This window comes from Procambarus clarkii, chromosome 58 (genome assembly GCF_040958095.1).
Source record: "Procambarus clarkii isolate CNS0578487 chromosome 58, FALCON_Pclarkii_2.0, whole genome shotgun sequence".
Taxonomy (NCBI): Eukaryota; Metazoa; Arthropoda; class Malacostraca; order Decapoda; family Cambaridae; genus Procambarus; species Procambarus clarkii.
Window position 1 is genome coordinate 8127974 of NC_091207.1, and position 26750 is coordinate 8154723.

At 44.5% G+C, this 26750-nt stretch overlaps 1 protein-coding gene across 1 annotated transcript in view; it reads left to right on the forward strand.

The window, feature by feature from the left end:
- LOC123768036 (switch-associated protein 70) overlaps positions 1-26750 on the forward strand; it is a 114809-nt gene that overhangs the window by 67577 nt on the left and 20482 nt on the right. The window contains exons 4-7 of the mRNA XM_069306516.1: positions 1302-1535; positions 1675-1937; positions 4323-4524; positions 7623-7774. Coding sequence (XP_069162617.1) covers positions 1302-1535; positions 1675-1937; positions 4323-4524; positions 7623-7774 — 851 coding nt within the window. The remainder of the gene's footprint in view (positions 1-1301; positions 1536-1674; positions 1938-4322; positions 4525-7622; positions 7775-26750) is intronic.

Sequence of the window (26750 nt, forward strand, 5' to 3'; positions counted from 1 at the left end):
CCCCTGATGAATGAAAAATGCATCAAGAGGAGGCAGAAGTTGACATCAGAAAATATAATCTAAAAATGCCTCGACACAGTGCATCCCTGAAAAGTTAATTACAGCAAACCCCAACCACTGGAGTCCATAGAGGTGCAGACACAGATGCACCACCCGAGGCGAGGCACCTTTAGAGGAGACCCCAGGGCCTCGGACTCCCAAATCTTCTCAGTGAAAAGAACCCTGACTGAGGGTAGGGGCATTACCAGTGGCTTGGAAGGAAACTCTAGCCACAGGCAGCTGGGTGAAACAAGTGATTATGGTACATGCAACAGGTTGCATGATAACACCTATACAGTATGGGAAGCACTAAGGAAACGAACACAAGCACAGGCCTATACACTGAACAAAGTCCAAAGAGCAGTGTGGGACCAGATGGGACAATACTAAATGTGTATATAACTGGGATGGCTGGCATGGACCGTCGAGTCACCGAAGCTGCTGTCTGGTGGCAAGAGAATGATGCTAACTAGCTGTTAGACCTTGACAAAAAAAATGTGTGCATAGTTTGAATCAGGGCTGGAAATTCTGCCCAAGCAATTGCTTGTTTTGGTGTGATCTACCAAAGTGATTTCAGGTGATTTTCCCTTTGATACTGTGGTGATCTTGTATCCCCAGACTCCCTGGTGCCTCTACGGAGAGTGTCAGATTCTGGTCCTGGTGTCCCGAAAATGCTTGTGATTCCTTATAGCCTTATCTGGCCCCTAAAGTTTGGACAATTCCAGTAAGTAGCTTGGGGAACCACTGAGGGGAACTCTTGCAGTACTGAAGTTTCGAAAATACTATATTTAGCAATAAAACAACCTTATAGGCTCTAATAAACCCATTCCTTGTATATGTAGAAAAAGGGAGTATGATACACTAGTGCCCAGTTTATGAACCTGTTCATAAACTGGTATTTGTATTGTACACTTTATTTTGACAGTTCTGTATACAGTATATTTATCAAGTTATTATTTGATAATACAGTACTACTTGCATAGTAATTGATCAGTTTGATTTTTGGACTATTTAAATTTTTATGAATTTATTAACAATTGGATGGGGTTAGGTTTTCCATAGTAATGCCTAGGTATGGCTGGAGCTTGAGCACACAATACCAGATGCACTGTTACATTATAGTGCATTTTTCCTCTGCCAGAATGTGAGAATTTTGCAGACGTTCATTTGAATGAGCTTCATTATGACGAGGGTCCACTCCTCCTCCATCATTATGTAGCACAATAATTACTATGAGCTGATTATGTGATCCTGCTTTCCAGGTGACGCTAAATATTGTAGAAGTGAGGGAGGTGACGAGGCATCTGATCACAAGCCTAGGACGGGAATGGGATGCTCGTGACTTTACCCAACTAGCAACATCAATATTGTACTTCACATTTCCTGTTTTTCTTGCTTTCCTAGAGGGTCGTTATGCACAAGATACTGAATCTGCTGCTCTAGAAAGGGCAGTTGAAGAAGTTTATAAGAAGTTTGTGGAGCAAATTCTAAAACAAGTATGTTCTGTTGTTTTTGAAGAGATCATTGAAAATAATGTACGTAAAAGTTCTGTTGGAATATCTGATTTTGTTTATATAATTTTCTGTTAGTATATTAAAATAAATATCTAAAATACTATGTTTTGGATTCATACAGGGAAAGATATACCAGCGAGCGTGGTGGGCACCAATATGGGTAAAACGAGAAATTGAATTACGACCTTGGGCACTAATTGTCTCTAATCACATGGTTAAAGCACAATCAGAAGCACTGGCTAAGGCTGTGGGCCGAACCCACATATGTCTCACTCCATCAGCCACAGTGCACAACATTCCTGATGAACCTGGTGCCAGGCCGTGTAGGTTTACACTCTGTTTAGAAAGCAACAAACTTGTTGAACTTGCTGCTACTGATCACAGGTAAAATATTTCATAGATTCTTCTGTCATTATATCTTCAATATTGATAATGTTTCAGATCTATAAGTGCATGATGTACATAGTAATTTTTTCCATTTTAAGCTTTCAATACTCTACTTGCATGCCATTTCTTTATGTAAAGAAGTCATTTGCAGTCAGTGACGTTCTGGTGCTTAATGGAGATAAACAATATAATTTCAACATATTTCAGTGCAAGACGGTAAGAAGTTTATCATTCCACATGAGGTATTTTGTTATTTATTATTTGTGATAGTCTTGAAAGTAATCATAGCAGTTATCATCTAGAACCTTTGTTGGTTGTGTAATGCAGTAGTAAGTGCAGTCAAGCACTTCCAAAATGTTCCCAGGTTCAATTCTACTCACAAGTGAGAGTATTTGGGTAATATTTCTTTTCACCTGATGCCTCTATTCATCTAGCAAAAAAACAACCCGTTCTCGCAAATTTAATAAGTCAATATTGACTTATTAAATATGTGCATATGTGACATACTTAACATAATAGATACCCTTAAAAAGATTCATAGAAAACACTGACCTTACCTAACCTACTTAGTATGTTAAGATAAGCATCTTATTGCTTCGTAATTACAATTATTACCTAACCTATAATAGGTATAGGTTAAGTAATAATTGTAATTACGAAGCAATAAGATGCTTATCTTAAGATACTAACAAGGTGAGGTAAGGTTGGTGTTTTCTATGAATCTTTTTAAGGGTATCTATTATGTTTAGTATATCACCTATGCACGTAGTTAATAAGTCAATATTGACTTTACGAATTTGCGAGAACGGGTTGCAAAAAAATATGCACCCAGTTAAATAACTGTTGTGGGTTGCAACTTGGTAGAGGTCAGCACTTGACCTGATGGGACCTCGATAAGCTCAACAAGCTTCCTGTTTTTGATTATGGAAAATAATCCATTCCATCTCCCACCTGAATATAAAATAAAATAAATAAAATAAAATAAAATAAAATAAAATGTTTATTTAGGTAAGGTACATACATACAATAAATTTTTACAAAGATTGGTTGACTTATAGGTAATAGCTAGTACATACAATGCCTAAAGCCACTATTACGCAAAGCGTTTCGGGCGTGATAAACTTAAATGACAAGCTTAACCACTGCACTGCGCAAAGCGCCTTTAGGCGCTCAGAGAGTTGTGCTTTTTGTTTTTTAATTTGGCTATATTTTAATGTTTTTTAATGTTTTCATTACTATTTGTGTTTTGAAATGGAAATATTTGACTTTGGAAACATTTTGACATTAAATTTACCTGAACATTTGTAAAAATAACAAAAATATGTCCTTGTCAATTGCACCAAGACGTTTTTGCCGAAAATAGGTGAGCAGTGCAAGGGTTAATACTAATTGAGCATAATGAGTAGAATGAAAACAAGAAATGAAAACATAGATGAAAAAGCAGCACAAATACAATTTTGTCGACAAACAGCGCTCTTTAAAAAAAAACAGACATTGGTTGACAATAGAAGGGTAAGGTAGGTTACAGGGAATTTATTAGGTATAGCTTCGTTTTTAACTTAAACTGGTTGAGAGAGGTACAGTCTTTAACATGGTTGGGAAGGTCATTCCACATTCTGGGCCCCTTGATTTGTAGAGCATTTCTAGTTTGATTAAGTCGTACTCTAGGAATATCAAAACTATTTATTTCTGGTGTGGTGCTCATGGGTTCTGTTACATCCTTCTATGAAGCTTTTGAGATCAGGATTGGCATTATAGTTTAGCGTTTTATATATGTATAATACACATGAGAGAATGTGCAGTGACTTAATGTCTAACATATTCAGAGATTTGAGTAGGGGTACCGAGTGATGCATAAGTGACCAAGATCATTGTCATGAAGTTATACACTTGACACTTATGAATCTTTACTCGACTCCACTAAAATAATGCAAAATGAAATGTTGTGACAATTCAAAAATGGAATTGCAGTTATAATTACAAAATATGTGCATATATTGGACCTTGCACATTCTTAACATCTCATGTTAATTGATTGTAGTACAGTATAAATTGGCTGCCTGTCCCCTAACACAATGAATTATTATTATTAATGTCTTATTGCTGGATGCAGCCCAGTCTTATTTTATTAACAATATTTTTCCTCCTACTCTTGTTTTATCTTTATGCGTGGTACCTCAGGGAGTGGACTTTCCCTCCTGTGTACCTATTATTCTCATCACAACCATGTTAGGATTTTCTGCCTCCACGTACATGTACATTGTGGCGCCCACACATTGTTTCAATCCACATGACATGGTGCTCACATTTTGCCTAATGACAGATGATGAGTATTTAGATGTACAATATATATGTTTATTATGATCACTTGTATGTCTCTAGGAGTAAGGCCGAGTGGTTACGAGCTCTAGATGCTGCTATACATCACTCCAAGCAAAGTCTTCCATATCAAGCAACAATGTCAGCTATTAGAAAGAACGAATATGCAGAAGAAGAGGCTCGAGAAACTGCCGAGCGTATTCGACGTGACTCACAAGCGGACATCATTGAGAACACCCAAGCTGAGCTCATGGCTGAGAAACTGGTTTGTTAATATTTTGATCTTCATTTGTCATAGAACTAAAATAGACTTGGTAACATTCACATCATGATATTCTTCACCTAATAAATTATTGAAGTACTGTACTGTACTGTAATTACTATTATATAGATCTGTTATTTTGCAACCACTAAATAATGGCTGCATTGTACATATATTTAATTTGTTAAAGCAAGTGAAGTGCCAGGTAACACAACCTGTCACTACACCACAAAGTGTGGTGCCAGGTAACACAACCTGTCACTACACCACAAAGTGTGGTGCCAGGTAACACAACCTGTCACTACACCACAAAGTGTGGTGCCAGGTAACACAACCTGTCACTACACCACAAAGTGTGGTGCCAGGTAACACAACCTGTCACTACACCACAAAGTGTGGTGCCAGGTAACACAACCTGTCACTACACCACAAAGTGTGGTGCCAGGTAACACAACCTGTCACTACACCACAAAGTGTGGTGCCAGGTAACACAACCTGTCACTACACCACAAAGTGTGGTGCCAGGTAACACAACCTGTCACTACACCACTCTGGGCTACAATCATCTGAGGTCAGGTCCCACTGACAACTTTGTGTTGTCTTGTGTAGCAACTGTGTCTTAAACTTAACAAAACTGTAGTAATCTTAAGTACAATCTGGTCTTTATAATGAGTAGGTAATTCAGAAAATGCTTCCTTTACTTGGTTTGTTCTGCTCTTACTAAGCAAAGTACATCTGGGAGTTGGGATTACCTACTGATGTGGACCTAGCTAAATAAGTCATGTATGCAACCTCGAGGGGGACAAAGGAGGAGCGGCAAACACAACCTTGGCTAACCTAATCGGAAGCTAGGCACACCTTTTCCAGGAAATAAAAATAAAACCTCAAACCCTCGAAAATACACCACAAACAACCAAAGAAAGACACAGCCGCGCAGTTATGGTAGCCATGCATAACACCGTGCGCCCCAGCCAACACCACCAACACACCCTACCGAGGGCCAGACATAGAGCCCCACGACCACCGCTGAACCCCAAGGGCGATGTTAAAGACAAATGACACCAACCACAACGGGAGTGCAATCCCGAACGTCTCAGGAAAGAAAATCATGAACACGCAGGGGCAGTACCTACAGGGCACCCAGGGAAGGTAACCCTAAATGCATGCACACAGAGTACTTCTTGGAACACCTGGCCACCACATAATAAATCCAAAGCCGGCACAAACGCACAGGGGAAAATCCAGCAAGAGAACCAGGAGACTCGTCCTACCTCGAGTGAGCGGAGGATGTTGCTACTGAAGCCATGTAGGGCTGGGCCGATCGCAGGGTACCTAAGAATGCTGGCAGCGTTTTGCCTCCAATCTGTTCGCCTTACTGTGATGTGAACTGTCTAGGAAAACCCCCCTCAGAATCAACCTTTAAGACCGGGAGAGCGTTGTGATCAGAATGCGTACCATGTAACAGTGGGTTTGGAAAACCCTCAAAGGTATCTTGAACGTCGGAAAGAGACCTGCGCGCATCTCCAGCTGCCACCATGATCTGCTGCTAACCCTTTCTATATACAGTATAGGTACGTTACTTTAAAACAGGAAGGTAAAACCAATATGCATTTATAAACACTTCAAACACACGAGTAACCACGTGAGGCCGGTACCATATTTTTGGATTGGCGGGACTCAACAAACAGAGTGCATGCATTATATTTATTCAAACAGGAAACAGGACAATACACTACCAAGGAACAATTTCCCACTCAGCAGATTGATGACAGTATTCCATCGCAAAGATATAATGGAGGTGAATAATCTCGCACAGTGCAGTGGGACCCTCACGAGCACACACCACACACTCACAGTGTGTGAAGTCTCGCCATAAAGAATGCCATAAAGAAAATAATACTTGCCATTGTTAACAGTGTACTTTGGATTTAAATTTTGTTTTATTACTTAAAAATGTTAGTAGTTCTTGAATTGTATATTTTGTGTTAACATGCACACCAGAAATAAACATTTAATTACTCTCAACATTAGATTTTTGGGAGGGTTTCTAAAGGTGGCTCCTTGGTGCTGTGTCATCACGGAGAAAATATAGAAGACGTTCTGAGAGAGTTCCTAAAGGTGTCTCCTTGGTGGTGAGTCATTATGGAGAAAATACAAAATACCAACTAACCAGGGCTGGAGGAGAGCTGTGGAAAGTGACTCCCAGGAAAATAGGGAAGTTAGCAAAGAGTTAACTGTCCTGTACCTACATAAAGCCAGCAAAGACAAATAATGTTCAGTAAGTAACAAGTGGTCAGCATGCTGTTTTTGACTGAAAAACCCACGATCCTGAATATTTGCATAAGATGAATTCTAAAAAACCTCGGACAGAGCCACAAATCTATGAACACCATGAGCCCAAACGTTAACCACAGACTGGCAAAGCTTGATGACACTGCAGACAAGAGAACAGACTCAGGAACAAGGAACCAAGGACACCAGATCCACAGAGCCTCCCCCAGTGCACCACTATGGCATGGAGGTAACAGCAAACAGCTGCAACTAGACATAATAATGATATCTTGGTAGAACTACTAGTTGAGACACTGACGTCACAATTCAGGTGGTAGTGTGCAAGTCTGGGGAGTCCAGGGATGAGAGAGAATTATCCCATCACATTGCCTTATAGATTTAACAATACTATTGGCAGGATGGGGCTGCTGGTGGCTGCTGCTTGCTTTAATGCTAAACTTAGTGTTATTTTAAATAAAAACAGTATTAGTGTATATTTACATAAGGGGAAGGAAAAAAGTATTTAAATATAAGTAATATTTACATTTACTCAAGATGGTAAGGCATCCTATTGAGCTATTACCTGTTTTCCAGGCTAATTAAGTATTTCTTGATTTTTACTGCCAAGATCAATATTATCATTAATAACAGCTGATCAATTTGTTTTATTTTTCACAATTAAAAAAATTGAATTTGTAAAAATGTTTAAAGAAATTAAACAAATTTGCTGAACTTAAGCTAGCGTTCAGACCCAATTAATCCAGATACAGTAATCAAGCAATGTAATTATTTGATAAACATAGTTTAGTAATTTGGAAAATATTTTGAAGGCTCGAGCAGAAGCTGAGGCCACTGCGAGGGAGGAAGCTGCAGCTCGTCAAGCAGAAGAGAAGCGGGTACTGGAGCTTCAGACTCTAAGACGTCAACTGGAAACATTGCTTGAGGAGGAGACTCAGGCAAAACGAGACGAAGAAATTGTCAGGTAGTTATAATTTTTATCAATGTACTTCCAGTTAATTTTAGTTTCTCTAGGAATTTTAGCAGAAATGCAGGTGCATTGTATCTGCCAAACTGGAGACCTGCACTATTTAATAATGAGGCTACAGTATTTAATAGATTGAATGATTAGTGCATGGATAGGAAAGAAAGTATTAGGTTTTAATATTGAATTTCAGCCAGCTCATCCACTTAAGGTTTCCCAACATCAAGAAACCTAAGAAAAGGTTCTCAAAGCAGAAAATGGAAGAGTAAGTCCATTTCACAAGCTGCTACCATTTTCTAGTATGACAATTTTTGGCCTTAGGCAGAGTATATGTCAAAATACAACGCTCTATTAGGAAGACAAGTTGTTTCAGCATATGTATATGTATTGCACCTGTGATCCATCTAATTGGGAGTACAGTCAACACTCAATCTGGGTGACAGAGGCACTCTTGATAACCTTCAAGCAAACTCATGTAGATCCCAGTTAAGGTAATTACTGGTAGACAAAATTTAGCTACATTCCAGAGACCTCCTAGAGTCCACTATTTTACTATTTCTGTCACAAAATTACGGCACTGAGTGTAATGAAATTGTTGCCAAAATAGCTTCCCTATACTAAGCCACATAATCATGTACATTCTCTTAGTCTACAGCAGACTAGAGCCAGAACTGGCTCCCTCAGAGATGCACAGGGAGCAGGGATTGTTACACTCACCCTTATCAGGAAAGTAACCAGAAAGTAGATGAGACAATACAGACAACTGTATGGTTCATGAAAGGAAAGTGCCAAAACAACCAACAGACACCAAAAAAAAAGTGTTACTCAGAATAAGATTCATTTGAAATTGGGGTAGGAAACACTACCTCGAGCACAGATCCACCAGCCTGTGGCATCCCAGTTTCATGGTGGCATCTCAGTCCAAAGCTGATGGACCACGAAATTCATATACCTGGTTAGGAGGGAAAAAAGAGTTGAGGAGTCACCAGGGCTCACCCAGAAAGGGGCATTTTATTACATTCAACATTGGTTTCTGATCAGGTCTCCCAGTTGGTCATCTGGTCAACCAGGCTGTTGGATGCGGCTGTTCTCAGCCTGACTTATGAATCACAGCCTGGTTGATCAGATATTCTTTGGAGGTGTTTCAAGATTTCTCTCTTGAATACTGTGAGAAGCTGACCAGTTATGCCCCTTATGTGTAGTGAGTGTGTTAAAAATTCTTTGGCCCTTGAAACTGATAGTTCTTCCTCAGCATGTCTATTGCACCTCTGCTTTTCAATGGGGCTATTTTGCACATCCTGCCATGTCTACTGGTTTCAAGTGATGTACTCTCCAATTTGGTACCAGTCCCTCTAATATTTTCCACGTGCAGATTATTGTGTCTTGTCTGCACTTTAGAAAATACAGATTTAGAACTTTTAATCAGTCCCAATAATTTAGATGACTTATAGGGTGGATTCTTGTGGTAAAGTATCTTGCACCCTCTCTTAGCAATTTCTCCAGCTTTGAATGGGGCTGTTAGTGTGCAACAATATTCCACACTAGACATCACTAGTATCTTGAAAAGTATCATCATTGGTAGGGTATTCCTTGTTTGGAACAGCCTTGTTATCCAATTGGTTATTTTTCTGGCAGTCATGGTAGCTACTTTGTGTTATTCTGGAGGGGGCCCTTCGACTTTCCGGAGCTATCCAGGCTGATATGAATGTATTATACCCTGGCATCAAAGTGAATGGAGTTCTTAGGCCTACCGGGGACCACAAGCCAGAACCTGGCCCCCACAGAGAGGCACGAGGAGCAATGGCCTATAGAGACCCTCATGTGCTTGGGAGCATTCTATGTCTGCCATCGACGGGGTCAGGCACCCAAAAAGGTAGGCATCCCAAAACAAAATCTATCTGGTTAAAATATTGCTATTGAAAGCCAAACTGTTGGACAGAACTCCTCCAAACAAAAAACAAGCAAACGAACATGACATCACAACTGTCACTGTGCAGCTGTCTGCACAGTTCTCCCCTCCATAGGAGGGGGAAGGGGGAGTCCCAGACCCCCGTGCTGGCTATCCACACCAGTAGTTCTTGACTGAGGTGTGACCTGGCGGGTCGTGCGACTCTGGCTTTGAATCCTCACAACCACGTATAGCAACATCTCCTGTCAATTGCCGCGAGGCTGAATGCTGAACTAACCTGAACACAGGTGTGCCCATAGACGACACAACATTGCAATCACAATTAATCAACAAGAACTAAGTTCTTGTTGATTACTACAACAGTAGTAATACTACTGTTGTATTACTACTACAACAGCTAGTGTTACGTTACATTATGTTAATGTCCGTCCAGTGACACATTGTAAGACAGCTATTCAACAGCCAATCAATAACAACAGTCTCCATTCTGTTGTCGCTTTGGGCTCAATAATTGAACTAACTTAACAATTCTGAGTGTTCACTGAGGACACAAGATTGCAATAAAGAAACCCCTGCAGAATCCTGCAATACAGTTACTATGCAACCAACATCAAGGCAGATTATAAGACAAGTCTCCATTCCTCCTATCAATTATGTTAACACTTTTTGCAGTACCCTTCAATTAAGTTGCAAATGTAAACAAAACTAGGCAAGGTGGGTACATGAGACACTTCTCCAGTAACCCCTAGTTACTTTAACTCTCGTCTCCAGAGACGATAATCAAGCAAATTACCTTAATCAATTTCTCAAATTGATTTTATGATTAATTATGTTAACTGACTGTCAACAACAGTCACAAAGTACAAAGTACTCTACATTAATCACAAATACTTGTCTCCCACAGACAAGTCACACTGCCAAACAATAACTCGTTAGTTCTTAATTACATCACACTTGACCCATCAAGCATTTAGTGAGTAATTACTAATAACTGTCAAACGAACAGTTAATTAATCCCAATCGAGTTACGTTAACCAAGCTTACCACCCTCTCGGTAGCTTCTCCACAGTCTGTCAAGTTTACTTGAGTGTTAATTGCCCCTAATTAACATTGTGCAATTAATTAACAGTCCCATGGACTGATAATTAATTATACATGAATACATCCCTCTCTACACTGCCTAAGCAAGTCTCATCAAACACTGTGAATTCATGGTAGAGGTATTAATTACCCACTAATTAACATAAGTGCTTAATCAACTGTCCCACAGACAGTTATAATTAATCCAACAAATTATGCTAGCCAAATGACTTCGCCCTACAACAGTCAGTCAAACCCCGTGATGTTAATTACCTACCCTAATTAACACAAGCCACTAATTAGCCATCCCACAGACAGGTAATGAGTCATGAGCAATTACGTTAACACAAGTACCGTCACTCTCCCGAAAGTCCCTCCACACACACTATGTGAATTCATGATGAAAATGCTAATTATACATTTAGCTAGAGTGTGCAATTAGCTGTCCCACAGACAATTAATTGCACCTGAAACGTATCTCGTTAAATCAATACTGCTACCCTCTCAACAGTTCCCACATTAAGCAATGTGCAACCCCTTATTAAGTTAATTACCCCCTAATTAACTCTCTAAATTCTTAAATCGTCACAACACTATTAAAAATCTCACCAAGTAACCTCAGGTTACATAGGTCACACGCTCAGTAACATATATATAAATGTCACTGGCTAATTATGCCTGCAGCCCCCTGCACTACGTTAATTACTGTTCTGATGATATAATATTAGTCATTACAGGTCCTTCACTTTAAATAAAGCACAAGGTGCATTAGATAAAGTAACATCTGAATGCAGCATTTTAGGGCTAAAAATATCTGCACAGAAGTCTAAGGCAATGAGACTAGGTGGCAGCACTCCAGACAGGCTCCTACACATTCAAGACATTAACCTTCAGTGGGTTACACAATATCAATATCTCAGAGTGTGGATAGATTCTAAAAAGACATTCAACAAGCAAATTCAATATCTGAAGGAGAAGGCAAAAGCACGACTGAATATAATGAGAGCAATCATAGGGCCCCGTCTAGGAGCCGGACACAAAGTGTTAAGAATGTTTTACATGCACGCTGTTCGTTCCCTAGTTGATTATGCAACGCCTGCCTTACTCACTCTTTCTCCTGGTTAGTGGGCAAACGTTGAGGTTATTCAAAACGATGCAATGCGAGTCATAACAGGAGCTCCCAGATGGACTAAAATACTGAACCTAAGACTAGAAACCAAGCTAACGTCGATTGAAATAAGGGTAAAAAGGACTACTGCATGCATGCTGAGATGCTAGCCATTTATAAGGCTTTGGAACATGCTCTTGCTGAACACCGACAATATGTTATCATATGTACAGATTCCAGAACTGCCATTGAAACCTTGCAACAAGAACACATACTGTCTCCACTCGACCTTCCGGACTGTATGGGAAGGACCCCCAGCCGGATTATCACATTTCTCGGATAATGGTACTTTTTCACCTACAAGTCCAAAAGTGACCATTTCATGCATGCTCTTGCTGAACACCGACAATATGTTATCATATGTACAGATTCCAGAACTGCCATTGAAACCTTGCAACAAGAACACATACTGTCTCCACTCGACCTTCTGGACTGTATGGGAAGGACCCCCAGCCGGATTATCACATCCAGCTGGGGGTACTATTTTTATACTACAAACAACATAATTTGAATTGCCTTGCCACATATAATTGTTAAATATTCAACTAGAAACCTCAACTTACCTTGTTGGTGTTCGTCTTCTTGATTGATGCCACACATCTTGAAGTTAAGAATTCTTAACAATTTACGTAACCTATACTAACACAACACTAAAATTAACACTTAAAATTACTGTACAGTTCATTAAGCAAAGTTAGTTTTGACTGCCAGCTGCTGAAGCCTCACTGGTTGAAGGCATTTGGGTTGCCTGTGAGGCCTCACTTGTTGAAGGCGCTTGGCCTGCCTGTGATGCCTCACTTGTTGAAGGCGCTTGCTTGCTCATCACTTGATGAAGGCGCTTTGCTTGCCTGTGAAGCCTCATTTGAAAGCATTTGGCTTGCCTGTGACATCTCACTTGAAGGCGCTTGCTTGCGCCTCACTTGTTGAAGGTGCTTGCTTGCGCCTCACTTGTTGAAGGCGATTGGCTTTCCTGTGAAGCCTCACTTGAAGGCATTTGGCTGCCTGTGATGCCTTACTGGTTGAACAAGACGTAACTTGTCTTTAATTGCTAGGACAACCTTTTTCCTCTTAACACCTCCAGAACGATTGATGCTGCTACCAGACATAGTCTTGGCCAAAGATGTTTAAAGTTACTATGAAAATAAAAGTTATTTAAAAAAATATTTCACTAATGGCACAGCACTGTGTATAACACGAGGGACGGGAGCACATGGGTTGACCAGTGTTGGACGGGTTCACTTGGGGTTACGTAGGCCGCCAGGAGGGAAAAACTCTCAATATTTTTTAAGGAAACTTCAGCCTGTGCACATTGCTTTTAGGAAACTTATTTATTTGTTATTACATAATTACTAGTACTTATTTCATTTGTTTTTGGCTATGATTAATTGTTCTAAAATTAATGGTAATTCCTGTACCCAGGTGGTCCCTCCCGAAGCTCCCCTCCCATCCTCCCGACACCACCCACCCACCCCACCCTCTCCTCAACCATGAGTCTAGAGCCACAGACGGGATTAATACGGTACGGCCGAATTTTTATCCGGCCAAATCAGCTTTTATCTGGTTCCTGTGGCCATTTTGGCCGGATATTGAGATAACTTTATCCGGTCACGATTTTGGCCGTATAAGGGCGTTTTCCGGATGTTCGAATCCCGGATAATCGTGGGGTTACAGTACGTGATAATATCCATCTGATCACAAATGTCATATCATTAATGCAAACACTCAAACAACAAGGCCGACGGGTACTTATCAACTGGGTGCCAAGTAATGTGGGAATAATAGGAAATGACATTGCAGACGAAGCTGCAAAACTTGCAACTAAGAGAAGAACTGTAGACATTTACATACCACAGAGTCTATCACAGATTAAGAAAGTAATTAGAAACAGAGCAATGCAAAAGATGTACAGTGACCACAACACAGCAGTTGCAGCGTCAGGATCTGCGGGTTGGTACAAGAATTCAACCAACTATGAACCACTTAGTTTGATGAAAGGGGGCAGTAGAACAACAGAAGTACACTTACATCACATCAGGCTTGGATACCCATGTGCATGGGAAATAGGCTTACTGGTTCTGGAAGATGAGAGGAAATGTCAGCACTGTGGAGAAATGCCCGATAGACCACTGGAACATTATCTAATACAGTGCAGAGTTACAAACCCATTAAGATTTCAACTTAGATTCAACAGAGCAGAAGAAGTTGTTAAACACATGAGACAAAATCTTACTGAAGCGACCATATGAGTCATAAATACTCATACTCCGCCCAAATAAAACAGAAACAAGCAACACTTAGTGGGCCAGCCAGAGGCTTAGGGCCCACGCATCTGGCTGGCCCACTCCTTTTTGCAGGAATATCCCTGCAAAAAACCAGCGTTGAATGTAATGAAACGCCATTTTCTGGGTGAGACCCGGAGGCTCCCCGGAGCTTTACCGGCTGATATGCTAATGTCAGACTTTGGCATCAGTCATGTGTATGGAGTTCTAGGGCCTACCGGGGCACCACGGCCAGAACCTGGCCCCCTCAGAGGCAAGGGGAGCAATGGCCTATAGAAACCCCTGTGTGGTAGGAAGCATTCTATGTCTGCCATCGACCGGGTCAAGCATCCAGAAAGGTAAGCATTCCAAAACAAACCCCTATTCTGGTGAAAATTGCTACCTAAAGCCGAACTAGTGGATAGAACTCTTCAACAGAAAACAAGGAAACTAGTATGACGTCATACGTCACCGCGCGGCTGTCTGCGCAGCTCCCCTCTCCCCGGGAGGGGGAAGGAGGAGCCCCAGACCTCCCACGCCGGCTTTCCACCCATCAGTTCTGAGGCTGGATGTCAAAACACTCGAAAAACCGCCGACCGGAAGGAGGGAGGGTTGCCGGGGAGCCTCCGGGTCTCACCCAGAAAATGGCGTTTCATTACATTCAACGCTGGTTTTCTGGGGGGAGCCTCGTCGGCTCCCCGGAGCTAACTACCCACAGAGGAAGGTCAAAGGGACAGAACCGGGAGGCGGGCACCATGCACCCCCCACGGAAGCGAGACAACCGGCAGCAAACGCCAACCCAAGGCGCCACAGCCCCAAATAGTCCCGGGAACAACACGAGAACAACGAGCACCAAGGCCCCCGCACGAACACCAAAAATCCATGCCCGAAAGACCGCAAGGCCACGTTGCCCAGACGGCAGCAAGAGCAGCGAAGCCACGAATGCCACAGGCATGAGGGAAGAACACAGGCAGCTTCGCCGCAAGAACACGGCTGACCACCCGGGACACCATCACCTGTGAACCGGGAAGAACAGAACTGGATCAACGCAAAACGCGCTCTGGACCCAAACGCCGTAGCACGCAAACAACAACGGAGGGCCGCCACTGAACACAAAATGCGACACACCCCCGGCCTGACCAACGAAGCACCAACAAACCCTGGACCCCTCCAGAATGCAGCAGCCCCACCCCGCGCCAGAAAAGATGGAGACTGCTGCCACCGAACAACCAAAACGCTAAAACCGAAGGAACAAGAAAACTCAGCGACTCGACCCCCAGAGGCAAAGGCCAAAAGGAAAGAGCCGACGAAAAAACACACCGGAACCGAAGGGGCACTACCAACCGAGGAGAAGACAGAGCACGCTGACCAGAGACCAGGATGGTGCAAGCAGCGCACGAACAGGTCGGAGGTGAAACGACGCACAAGACAGCTTACTAACGGTGCAGAAGCAACACCAAGACCGAAAGCAAGCTGAAGTGGCTCCGCCAGTGCCGCACGAAAAGAGGCAACAGTATGTGGCAAGACGACGGCCCCCAACCCCCACCAGAAAACCAAGCCAAGAGTAAACCAAGCTAACAAGAGTAACCACCTAAGAAGGGATAGGAAAAGGAAGGACCGCCAAAATACCCCATACTGCCGCCAAGAGAAGCACGCAGGTGGGACACCTACCACGAAGCCACCCGACCACCAACCGGAGGCGAGACCGCGAGGCAGAACATAAGCAGCCCTGACAAGGCCCCTCCGAGCCCAGGAAAAGGCGGAGCCGCGGGAAGATCTTGGGCACGACCACCGAAACCCAGGCGGCACAAGGAGATGGAACGTCTGCCGAACAGAAAAACTCCCCAAAGCATGCAAGCCCGCCAGGAGTTCAGAAACGACGGGTCCGACGCGAGTCATCGCAAGACCCCCCAAAAAAAAAAAAAAAAAAAACGGCAGGGCAAGCTAGGAAACCAAAGAAGGCGGAAGGGTCACCGCCAGAACAGTACCCGAACCAAGGGGTACGAACAACTGCAATAGACCGAGACAAAGAAGCACATCACAGGACACAGGCTGAAAAAACGCCCAAGAACACACGCAGAACACCCCTGCTGCAGAGGAGGCAGGAAGAAAGAGCAGAAGCACAAAAAACCCAGGAACACAACCAGGGGTGGACAATCAGGCAGGGACAGAAAACCCCCATGCAATCCCCAGGCACAAAACAGCAGCAAAGTGCCACACCACAACCGGACACAGGAACAAGGACACGCCACCGTGAAACACGGTACCAATGCACACGTGCAGCAGCAGCAGCAACAGGCACCACCACAACATGCAACATGTAAATAGCAACTCCCTTCTGCAAAGGCAGAGAACGGAGCAGGCAGACCCCAGACAGGGCCAACGGAGACACGACAAAACCCAGCAGGCCCAGAAACCTGCACCAGGCGACCGACGGCGGAGAAACCCCCCTCGATACCTGCTGGATGGGGTACTGGGAGCTCTTTTACACCCCAAGCCCGGCCCAAGGCCAGGCTAGACCGGCCAGAGGGTGGCCCACCAGGCAGCTGCCAGCAGCAGCCCGCCGGCCCACATACCCCCACAACCAGGATGGGCCGGAACTGCTATATGAAAACAGGCTAGTGTGCCCTGGAAGTCCACGAACGAACCAGCAAGAAGGCTTATGCTTGCAAGTAGGTCGTGTAGCAAGCACAGACCTCTGATGGTAATACAGTGTTCCCCAATTGTGCCAATAGCACCACTGCACTCCACTGGTACTATCCCGCAAGTTCTACCAGATAAGCAGGACCCAAGAGCCAGAGCTCAAACCCTGCAAGCACAGCCAGGAGCCTTACCAGGTGAGTACAGAACCAACCCTACAACCCCCACACCTCACAACATGAAAAAAGGTGGGTCCCCTGAATGACTCCAGCAGGGGTTGGACATGCACATGAGGGGGACAGGAAGGGTTGAAAAAGGGACAGTCACTGGTGTGCGAACGGTCTCAGTCGTACAAAATTATACCTAAACAAAGACAGGTATATAAACAACACCGCATCCAGCGCCCGGCCAAAAGACGCCAGACCGCAGAAACTCACCTGGCGAACGGTGGCATGAACTTGACACGACTCAATCGTGCCCAGAAGAACCTGGGAGCACCGCCAGGTGAAGACGCCAGAGCCGGACCCTGCCGGACCCGCAGGAGAGCAGGGAGAGGCGAAGGAGGCGGCCCACACCCATGACACAGGGAAAACCGCGGCTTCCTCCCCACAACAGGGAACCAGGACACCCCCGGAGCGAAGGGGCACATACCGCAGCCAGGGAGAAGAACAAGAGGCGAAGCACCGTAGCAAAACACCAGCACTGAAACACCGCCCAGACCAAAACAAATTCCACGGCACATGCGCATGACACGCTGGCCGAACCGCACAACCCTCTCTGCGGGAAGGCGCCAACCAAGACTACTGCACTAGAAAAGTAGCCAAAAGAGGAAGCAGGAACAATAAAACCGGCCAAAGAAGCAAAGAGCCCGAAAAGGAACCCAACCGGGCGACAAGTAGCCCAACAGAGCAACAAGTAGCCCAACAGGGCTACAAGTAGCCCAACCGGTTCACAAGTAGCCCAACCGGGCCACAAGTAGCCCAACCGGGCCACAAGTAGCCCAACTGGGCCACAAGTAGCCCAAAACGGCGACAAGGACGAGGAGCCGACAGATGTTCCAATAATGCGGGAAGTAGCGAAAAACCTTCCCGAACCCTCGAGAACACAGAAGCCAACACTAGTCCCGAAGGCACACAAAGGCGCAGGCGCATCCGAGATCAGAAGTCACGTAGAACTCCATGGAACGGGGAAACATGACGAAAACACTGTCCCAAAAAAGGGGTGGGAGGAAACATCCACCCACAGAACGGAACCAACCGACTCAAAGGCCAAGGAACCAAGCCCGGGGAGGGGCTGACGCCCAACAGCACGTACGGCGAGTGGGGAGGAAAGACCCCACTCCGCGTAACCACAAGCCCCGCCTAGAGGGGGATAAAAACCCCCACGGGGTTCAACGGGGCCAAGGCCCCCAAGTCAGCCCCTCCCCAGCCCCGGGAACCTACACGACAGGCACCGGGGCCGAGCCGTTCCCCCAAAGCCCCGGCCATACCAGAAAACCGGGGCAGCCGTGAAAACACTAAGGAAGGGAGCCCACTGGCAGACTCATACAACACGGCTGGAGGAACAGGCTCAAATGCCCCCGTCACTAACCCGGAAAGGGAATTCCATGAGAATGCCTGAGTCTCAACACCATCAAAAACCCCGCCCCGAACCTACAGACGGTAAGGAACCGGATGCAGGCAGGAAGGGTGATCCAGGGGAAAGACAAGGGGGCGTGGATGGAACCGAAGCAACCAACACCCCCAAGTCCCAAAACGATCTACAACGGGGCAGCCCCGGGGCTCCCGGGGAGGAAACCACGAGAACGTTGCCACCACCAAGGCTCAAGTGCAACGCCCCTGCTGCCCGCACCCGCTTTGTCAGCACAACTGGGTAACCGAGCCACAACGAGCAACCAAACTTGCATGACTCCGGGTCGAAGGTGTCACCGACCCCACAGGCAGCAGACGGAGGCAAAACAGAGAGTCACCCAGAGACAAAGGGTGAGAGCAACCCTCAAACTCGCTGGAAGCGAGGGGAGGGCTCTGGGATCACATCCATCAGATCCGCGCGCCCCCAGGGGTTTCCCAGGGTCCCGAGCGTTTACTATAAGAGGACTCGCGCTCAGGTAATCCCAGGCAGGGTACTGCTAACCGGCACCCAAAGCTACCAAACAACTTTCTAAGAGCTGAACCCCCGGGATGTGTACACTCACGGGAACCTAGCAGGGGGTACCACCAGGAAATACTCAGAACACAAGGGGCACAAGGGGCAAGAACGAAGGCAGAACCCCCCCCCCCCCCCCCACCAGGTAGATAAACAAAAAGAAAAAGAAAACCCCGCAAGAGGACAGCGTACCCAAGCGGAACAGAACCGGCCGCTACGATTGGTAAAGACAAGCTGCACAGTACCCTGCGCCCCACCAGTGCAAAAACTGCCCCTTACTCTAAGGCGAACAAGGGAGACAGAACACCCGAGCACACAAAGAGCGGCCGAAAACCAAGCAGTAAACGGCCAAGCAGGGGCAGGACCCAAGGAACTTGTGGAAGGCGGCCCCAAGCCCCAAGGGCAGTACTTACAGGGCACCTAGGGAAGGGAACCCTAGGCGCATGCAGCCCGAGTACTGGAGAATCACTCCCGGCTCACACACCACCTAGAAAACAGACACCACACTCTAGGTACAATGCTGAAACAACCACTGGAGCCGGAGCACATAACCGGTGCCTATAGCATCAGCCGAAGAACTGATGGGTGGATAGCCGGCGTGGGAGGTCTGGGGCTCCCCCCTTCCCCCTCCTGGGGAGGGGGGAGCTGCACAGACAGCGGCGCGGTGACGTATGACGTCATACTAGTTTCCTTGTTTTCTGTTGAAGAGTTCTATCCACTAGTTCGGCTTTAGGTAGCAATTTTCACCAGAATAGGGGTTTGTTTTGGAATGCTTACCTTTCTGGATGCTTGACCCGGTCGATGGAAGACATAGAATGCTTCCTACCACACGGGGGTTTCTATAGGCCATTGCTCCCCTTGCCTCTGAGGGGGCCAGGTTCTGGCTGTGGTCCTCGGTAGGCGGTGAAGTCCTAGGTGAAAAACAGAGGTGCAACTGGTACTCTGAGAGAGAACTCTATCAACATCAGAGGTCCGAGACTGTTCAACACGCTTCCACTACAAATAAGGGGCATAACTGGCCGACCCCTCACAGTGTTCAAGAGAGAACTGGATAAGCACCTCCAAAGGATACCTGATCAACCAGGCTGTGACTCATATGTCAGGCTGCGAGCAGCCGCGTCCAACAGCCTGGTTGATCAGTCCGGCAACCAGGAGGCCTGGTCGACGACCGGGCCGCGGGGACGCTAAGCCCCGGAAGCACCTCAAGGTAACCTCAAGGTAAGGTAGGCCCTAGAACTCCATACACATGACTGATGCCAAAGTCTGACATTAGCATATCAGCCGGTAAAGCTCCGGGGAGCCGACGGGGCTCCCCCCAGAAAAAAAAAATCCTGTGTTAACACAGAGTAATGTCACACACAATTCAGCCATGATAATAAATATATACACCTACATCACTGCCCAATACTTGCTGCACCCTGCAATCCCTTAATTACTAGAGTCACTCTGAAGGAGCTAATTACCCTTGATTGCATCCTTAATGAGCATGAGTATGTAATTAACTGCCCCACGGACAGACAATAACTTTAGAATGAAATAGGCTACTCAATCACGCTGTCCCCCTCCTGACAGTTGGTGTTAATTACCTATTATTAACCTTAGTAACCAATTAACTGCCCCATGGAGAATTAATTAGTTGAAAACTAATTTCATTAACTCAACACACTATCACCCATTAGACAGTGTTCTCATCAACCAACGTGAATGCCCCTCTAAAGTTAAAATTACCCATAAATAACTACTAAATCCCTAATTACCTATAAATAGAGATTCCCTCAAGCAAACACAGTACACAGGGGCAACAATATAAACATATACATATATAAAGTTAGTGCCTAAAGACACACACAACACAGGTGTCATTAACAGCCCACTGTTAATGACCACCGTACACATTAAGACAGTGATCCCACACACTGACCCAACACAACACAGTAATCAGAAATAAATCACAATAAATTACAGGCGACATCACACAGATAACCTCTTTACCTCTGACCTGCCGGATTACTGGAATACCTCTGCAATGAGATTACATACATGACACATAGTTCTTATTATTTATTTATTTTATTTATTTATTTATTTATTTATTTATTTATATACAAGAAAGTATATTGGGTTTGTGAGGATAAATAGCATGGTATTTACAATCTTGTAAAGCCACTAGTATGCACAGCGTTTCTTGCACCTGAATTGTATATATTGAACCATCAGAATAACAAACAAAAATATATATGAAAAATCTCCACACTGGCTGGTATACACAACCGAGCCAGTTACCACACAATTTGTACTACATATACATTTGATTGTGTTCCCTGTGTATATCATACACACATGTATGTGTGCATGATATACACAGTCTTGCCCTTTCATAGACTGGAAGTTTGCGTCACTCAAGGTGCACCTCTCCAACTGACTTCCCTCATCTAACAGGTGCTTGGGGCTACCACAGCTGGTATCTGATTTCACATCAGCACTGAGACATGTGCACCCAAACACAGTAATTATGAGTACTCACGTGAAGGAGACCCCGGTCTCCTCACACATCACTCAATCTCATCATTCATTCAGGCCTGTTACTGCAGTATTGAAGCTGAAGGTCACCCAACTCCTCGCATGTGGTTCCGCCATAACCACGTGTATGGACCAGGTGTTGCCACAGGGTGTAGCCACAGGATCATGCAAGATGATGACTGCGCCACGCCACGAGGCACGGTGAACGAGACAGCTAGAGGCAGCCACCTCTCACGGCTCCATGTTAGTTTATACCCCCACACACACAGACGCACCTGTGTCTTACGTACACAGGTGTGGAGGTACATTACGAAATGGCGACACGGGTGAGGTAGAACTCGATGTCCTCACTCACTGGGGTAATTCTCACTTAATTACACCACGAAACTTCCACGTATCACTAGAAAGCCTTCCCAATTTTCCCACCGTCAGTCAATGTAGTCATAAGGAAACTTGACGACTACCCAGATGACTGATAACCACAGATCACATCAAGTCCTGCCTCAATTCCTTAATATCTTTCCCACGAATGCGCAATTTGGATCCAGGCATGATCCTCGTAAGCAGGACACCATAGGGATAAGGAAATTGATGGATAACACAGTGGTGGACAGGCCACCCCCACCGAGGACACCTCACCCCAGACAATGCCGATCCTAGACTGAATTTGGCAGGCTCGACCACAGGCATGGAGCATGCTGCCTCCCTCAGTGTTTGACTTCCACCAATCAGTGGGCCAGGCGCCAACTCGGCCTACCATACCGCTACAAATCACGAAGCTCCCTTCGCCCACGTGACCCTGTGACGTAGGCGACGCAGGCCTGGGATGACATCACACCCAGGATGGGTGGCGATGAGCACCCCCCATCCCCTCCAAAACCGTTGGCCCCAGTGAAGTACCTCCCTGTACCTTACTCTCCTCTGCACACATTTTATGAGTAAAACATATAAATTGCTATAACTCCTTCAACAGAGCAGTTACAGACTTTCTTGTAGCCTTATTGAACAGACCTCAACTTGGCCTGATGTGTGAAGTTAAAGCTATTGATCTATAATTTTTTGCATCTACTTTACTACCTTCTTTTTTTAAGTGGTGCAATCTCCGCTGTTTTAAGTATGTCAGGGATGACACCAGTATCTAGGCTGCGTCTCCAGATGATGTTTAGGGCCTGTGATAGTGGTGTCTTGCACTTCTTGATGAATAAAGAATTCCAGGAGTCTGGGCCTGGTGCAGAGTACATGGGCATGCTCTCTATGGCTACTTCAAAGTCCAGTGGAGTTCATTGATCTTAAATGCGTTCAGGGGTTCACTAAAAACAGAATTGTATTGAAGCCTCAGTATTTCACTCATTTCCTTATATGTGAAAGTTCCATCACCTTTGTGCAAGGGCCCAGTGCTGGATACCATTTTTGTTCCAGATTTTTCATAGGAGAAAAAGTATTTTAGGTTCCTCTCTATTTCACTTATGACCTTTTGCTCTTTTTGCCTCTTGGATTTTACATGACTCTTACAGCTTGAGCTTGATCATTTCTATTTCCCTACATAGCCTTCCTCATCACTGTTGGGATAGAGTGGAGCATTTGAAATTTTCTACTATTTGTTTTCGATGTATATAGAGGGAACGCCGTTCTCATTTTCGTTTGCATTTTTTCTCTCTTTCGTTTTCTTAGTGGAATATGCCGCATGGAAGACTGATTGGAGGGATGGAGGCTCATGGTATTGGGGATGCTATATCGAGTTGGATTGGGGCGTGGCAATACCAGGGGAAGCAGGGAGTTCGTGTTGATGGGGTCGAGTCAGAGTGGGAGGGTGTTGTGGGTGGAGTGCCTCAAGGCTCTATCCTGGGACCTGTGTTATTCATAGTATATGTGAGTGGTTTAGATTCAGGTTTGAGCGGCGGTGTTTGTGAGTTTGCCGATGATACAGGGATCAGGAGGGAAATAGACACGGACACGAAGAGGGATTCACTACCACTTCAAGACCATCTGGGTGGGGTTTTGAAGTGGTCGAGAGACTGGCAGATGTAGTTTGGTGCTGACAAGTATGAGGTTCTGAGGCTGGGTAGTGATGATAGAGTTGCAGGATGTGAGCTGGATGGTGTTGAGATTGCGAGGTCAGATTGCGAGGGGGGGATCTGGGAGTTGTGATTGCAGGGAGTTTGAAACCAAAAAGTCAATACATAGATGTTCGTGGTGGGACAAATAGGACACTGGTATTTATTAATTGAAGCATTGGTGATGGGACACCTGATGTTGTTCTTCAACTGTGTCTTACTCTGGTTGGGCCCCGTTTGAATTGTGCAGTTTGGTTTTGGTCACCGTACTATGGAATGGATATGGGTTCGCTGGAGCGCGTCCAGCATGGGATGACAGGGTTGGTTCTCCAAATTGGAAACCAGTCATATGAGGAAAGATTGGGAACCAATTACCACATAACGTGGTGGAGGTGGGGTCCCTCGATTGTTTCAAGTGTGGGTTGGACACATATATGAGTGGGATTAGGTAGTCATAAATAGGAGCTGCCTCATATGGTCCAATAGGCCTTCTGCAGTTACCTTTATTCTTATGTTCGTATATGCTTTCTATATATTTCTAGTGCTATTGTGCCTATTTTCTCGAAACACTGTTTTAAGTTTGGATTATCTAATTGTTCCCAGCATATTTCTGTGTGAGATCTTGGTTTATTCAATCCCAGTTAATCAGTTTATTAAAATTGAAGTGGCTGAATTTGGAGATCTAATCTTATTAGATCTCCAAAACCCCATAGCTCGAATATCAGCCCATGATAAGAGAGATAAAGATGATCAAGATAGTGAACTACCGGATCCCTATCCAAATGGAGCTGGACATCAGTACCCCTGAAGTGTGTGTCATAAGTTTCAAAGCAATCTACAGCCTCTTACTGGTGGGTTCCTGGGTGGTTCCTTGATCCCTCCCTTCTGCTGTCATGTGCATCTGTTGTGTTTTAGTAGAGTATAACTAATGAGTTGCCCTGGTTAGTCTAGAGCTGCCACCAGGAAATGGAGGGAGGGGGGAGGCTTGTAACTAGCACAGGAATGACCAAATTACTGTAGTGCCTCATTGTCCTAGTTGTCTTATTTTCCTTGCTGTTCTTTTTTTTTTCTTTTTTTTTTCCTTTATGGTGCTTATTCTCTCAGTTTTGGATTATCTAGAATATCCTGCTCCTTGCAACTCTTTGAGCAAACCAAATTTTGCCTTCTGGTTTTGGTAGGGTTTTTATGAAGTACAGAGATACCCAGTGGTAGTTACTGGGAGCCACCGAGTGATCCACCAGAGAGAGGCATTTCATTACATTCATCATGGGATATATTTACTTGAAGATGACATAGTTTTTCCATGTAACTATGGCAGCATTATGCAGATATACAGATAGAGAATGTTCTGTATACACTCAAAGACGAGAACTTTCACACACAGGTTTACAGTATTCAAGTTTCCTCCTGTACAGTACTATACATAACATACAATATTGAACTTAACTCAAATTAACTTTAAAAAAGAGATGACTTTACACTGAATAATGACACTAAAATCACACCTCACTGTCACTGGAAACTAATACATACTTTAATTTGGACTAGCAGAGTGTTAAGACCTGCCACTAGTATTGTTGTCAAAACATTCAAACGAAGGATCTGGCCTACTTAAGGGTCCTGCCTCAGAGTAAACCTTAAAAAATTTAGTTGTAGCTACCTTACCTTGAGGTTACCTTGAGGTGCTTCTGGGGCTTAGCGTCCCCGCGGCACGGTCGTCGACCAGGCCTCCTGGTTGCTGAACTGATCAACCAGGCTGTTGGACGCGGCTGCTCGGAGCCTGACGTATGAGTCACAGCCTGGTTGATCAGGTATCCTTTGGAGGTGCTTTTCCAGTTCTCTCTTGAACACTGTGAGGGGTCGGCCAGTTATGCCCCTTATGTGTAGCGGAAGCGTGTTGAACAGTCTCGGGCCTCTGATGTTGATAGAGTTCTCTCTCAGAGTACCTGTTGCACCTCTGCTTTTCAACAGGGGTATTCTGCACATCCTGCCATGTCTTCTGGTCTCATGTGATGTTATTTCTGTGTGCAGGTTTGGGACCAGCCCCTCTAATAATTTCCACGTGTAAATTATTATGTATCTCTCCCGCCTGTGCTCAAGGGAGTACAGATTTAGGCTCTTTAGTCGGTCCCAATAGTTTAGATGTTTTACTGAGTGGATTCTAGCAGTAAAGGATCTCTGCATGCTCTCCAGGTCAGCAATTTCTCCAGCTTTGAAAGGGGCTGTCATTGTGCAGTAGTACTCCACTCTAGAGAGTACAAGCGTTTTGAAAAGTATCATCATCGGTATAGCATCTCTAGTGTGAAAAGTTCTTGTTATCCAACCTGTCATTTTTCTTGCAGTTGTGACGGCTGTGTTCTTATATTGTGTTCTTTAAAGGTAAGGTCTTCCGACATGAGTACACCCAGATCCTTTACATTGCCTTTTTGTTCAATATTATGATTTGCCCGAGTTTTGTACGTGGTTTCCATTTTTATATTTTCATTTTTTCCATAGCGCATGAACTGGAACTTATCTTCGTTAAACACCATATTATTTTCTGTAGTCCATAGAAAGACCTGATCTTCATCTGACTGGAGGTTTGCCGTGTCCTCTATATTGCCTACTCTCATGAAGATCCTAGTGTCATCTGCAAAGGATGATACAGTGCTATAGGTTGTGTTCTTATCTATGTCCGATATGAGGATGAGAAAAAGTACTGGAGCAAGCACAGTACCCTGGGGAACTGAGCTCTTCACGGTTGATGGGCTGGATTTTATTTTGTTGACTATTACACACTGGGTTCTATTAGTCAGGAAATTGTAGATCCATCTGCCTATTTTTCCGGTAATTCCTTTTGAACGCATTTTATGTGCAATAACACCATGGTCACATTTTTCAAAAGCTTTTGTGAAATCTGTGTAAATTACATCAGCGTTTTGTTTGCTAAGTAAAATTTCCTGTCTACACTTGAGGTTTTCAATATATAAATATACTAATGCCAAAATGTAATTTTTCCCAAAACATTTTGAATTTGAAACCCAACTGCACCAGTGTCCTAATCTCCTTTAAAAGTGACAATCATTTACAGCCATAAATCTGATAAATAATAATAATAATAATAATAATAATAATAATAATAATAATAATAATAATAATAATAATAATTTATTTAGGAAAAGCACACACATAGTTGCAGAGTTACAGTACAAACATTCTGTTT